This window comes from Quercus robur, chromosome 9 (genome assembly GCF_932294415.1).
Source record: "Quercus robur chromosome 9, dhQueRobu3.1, whole genome shotgun sequence".
In the NCBI taxonomy this organism is placed as follows: domain Eukaryota; kingdom Viridiplantae; phylum Streptophyta; class Magnoliopsida; order Fagales; family Fagaceae; genus Quercus; species Quercus robur.
Window position 1 is genome coordinate 8,182,790 of NC_065542.1, and position 2,860 is coordinate 8,185,649.

At 38.1% G+C, this 2,860-nt stretch overlaps 1 protein-coding gene across 1 annotated transcript; it reads right to left on the reverse strand.

Moving 5' to 3' along the window:
- Nucleotides 1–2,029: 2,029 nt before the first annotated feature.
- On the reverse strand, nt 2,030–2,488 carry LOC126700669 (uncharacterized). Its single transcript, XM_050398880.1, has one exon. It carries the CDS (start codon nt 2,486–2,488, stop codon nt 2,030–2,032), a length of 459 nt encoding a protein of 152 aa, XP_050254837.1.
- Nucleotides 2,489–2,860: the final 372 nt, after the last annotated feature.

The following is a 2,860-nucleotide window of genomic DNA, read 5'->3' on the forward strand; positions in this document are numbered from 1 at the left end:
AGATAACACTCGTGAAGGGCGTGTACCTGTTCTTCTTGGCGCGGCCAAGATTATATTGATTGTCCCTACGAATAGCCTTAGGGCAATGTCTCTCTGGGGTTCCTGATGGGTTTGGCCTTGGTGACTACGGATATGATGCAGATTGTGTTTCAACTTTCCTTCGCGGATCAGCACTTCTTCTATTAGATGAGTGGACTTAAGCCCAACTAGCCCAATATAATAAATTTATAGAGAATGTGTTTAAGAACTAGGTTTTAGTGAGGATTACAACAACTAGACATGATTATGAATGGATTGAACAGCAAGGACATGGATTAAAGTATGAATGTCTGTCCTCGGGCATTTTATCCGAGGGACTTAGTGTTCTTCTTCTTTCTTCAGTGCTAGGTTACAAAGGTCTACAAGATCCTATGAATTGTTCCCGTATTCTCATTTTTTCTCCACCCCCTTTCCTGGAGGATTTCTCACATTATATATCCCCCTCCAGTCGATTTTGGCCCTTCATCTGTTGATCATGCAGGTCACTACTTAAGTGCTTGTCCCATCAGTCACCTTCCCACACCTCCAGTGAGTTGCAGCAACTAAGACTGCACTGTTCAGGGATCATTTCCTCATTAATGCGGCCAGAATGTTAGTTATGGGCATTTAATGCGGTGGTGGCAGTTTCTCCTTGAACTGTTTCTACACTATGCTCCCGTGGCTGTCCTACAGTACTTGTCCTTTTTGTTGGGACGCTCTGGGAGGTTGCCGTTGATGGTGGGCCATTCTTCCCTGCTGGGATCTAGGTTGGCCGAGGACAGGATTGTCCTCGGCGATGTTTCTGGACCACTTGGGCCTTCTTTATTCGTCCTCGACCATTTCTTCTTCTTCGGTGTGGGCCTTGGGCTTAGTATGAGGTAGGCCAAGGTTGTCAAATTCTTTGACCCCATAATTACATATTTTGAAAATCTAATCGTTGAATTGCATATTCTTTATGCTTTTAATACACATGTCAAATTTTGTTTCAATCAGATATTATTTACTATACGATCTATAAGCTTACATTTTATAGATAATTTTAAACTACAAAAACTTGCAATTTAAACAATTTATTGATGACATAGCCAATATTTTTAATTTTCCAGAAATTTTGCAAGTATGAAGGATATAAGAAAAATATGTAATTCAATAGTGGATTTGTTAAAATTTACTTTCAATAAAAAGATATTAAGTAAGTTTATAGTCTAAAGTTACAATTAATTTTGAAGTTAAACTTTGTCCATTTTGTTTAGGTATCAAGGATTTTTTTTTTTTTTTTTTTTGGTTGCAAAAATAAGCTATTTTCAACTAGATAGGAGGCATGCTATGGACAGTGCAAGAAGGTAGCAATGGGCTGTGTTGTCTCATAGTGCATGTGTACTACATGAGTTCGCTTTGGGGCAGTGAGTTGGTGGCTTTGCAATAATCTATTTTTTCATAAGTGAGCTCAAGACAAGCTCGGACCAGGCTTGAAAACCATGTTAATCTTTTAGTTTTATCATTTAATACTTGGTTCGCTAGATTACAAGCTTACAGTCTGAAATGCATAAGATGTCTTTATTGAGTATCAATAATGAGTTATTGCTCCTTCTCAAAAAGAAAAAGAAAAAGAATGAGTTATTACAATTAAAGTTGTTTTGAAGACTATAGGACCACTTAAGCAAACGTACAACAATTTTAAAAACTCATTTAATTTAAAAACCTCTTTATTCTTTACCCTTCATAACAGAAGAATAGCCCTGTTAGCTGCAACTGCAATGGGTTAGATGTCCAAATTGATGTGTATGTGTGTGTTTTTGAAATAGTTTGATTTTATTTTTTTTAAAAACATAATTTACTAGATACTAAATGCATCTATCTAATCAAGCACTTATTCACAAAAGCCCAAAAAAGAAAGACCAAAAAAAAAAGAGTAAGAGAATCCAGCACTAGTTTTTTTTTTTATGAGAAAAAAGGCTTCATTCAACTGAGATTGGCATACAACTAGTTCATGAGTACAAAAGAAATCAAGCTAACTAGAATCAGATTGGACAATGTGTTGCACCATAGGTGGTGAAACACCTTTCGAAACTTGATTGGTGCCATAACATTTAGCATGTTGAGCTAACTCATGGGCAGCCTTGTTGTAGGCCCTTTTCTGATGCTTGAACTGCCAGGAATTGAAGGAGTTAAGAATGCTCCTAATACCGTGGAACAAATGGCCATTGCAGCCACTTTTGTCACCAGCATTTACACTATTAACAACTGATAGGGCATCGGATTCAAAGATGACTTGCTGCAGCTCCATTTCCTTGGCTAAAAGAGCACCTTTCTCAACTGCAATGGCTTCGGTCTCCAAGATAGAGTACTCACTAGGGAGGGGCATACAAAGGGCAGCAACGGTTTCTCCTTTGCTGTTTCTGATGATCACTCCAATGCTGGAGGGTCGACCATCATTTGAGATAGCGCCATCCACATTAACTTTATACATACCCAAGGGTGGGGGGCTCCATCCTTCTTTCAAAGAAGATTGCTTATCACAAAAAGTATTAGAAGCCTCCTTGAAGTCGCGAGAGAGCCTTCTAGCAAAGTTCCATACTTGGGTGGGAGGGTTTCAGTTGTCTTCAAAAACTTTCTGGTTTCTATTATACCAGATGGACCAAGTAGTCAGAAAGAAATTTTCAAGATCTTGGGTTGTTCCTTCAGCCACAAATCTCATAGCAACATCTAAGATATCATTGTTAATGATTGAAATGTTCACTGGATTCTCAAACCAATTATCCCAGACCTATCCAGCACTAGTTTTGACTGGTCTACCAAATCAACAAGCTGTATCTTTCAACAAATTAATAAGATGCTATCT

Bases quoted from the DNA above. Each gene is read 5' to 3' on its own strand.
- LOC126700669 (XM_050398880.1), bottom strand. From the start codon at position 2,488: ATGTATAAAGTTAATGTGGATGGCGCTATCTCAAATGATGGTCGACCC.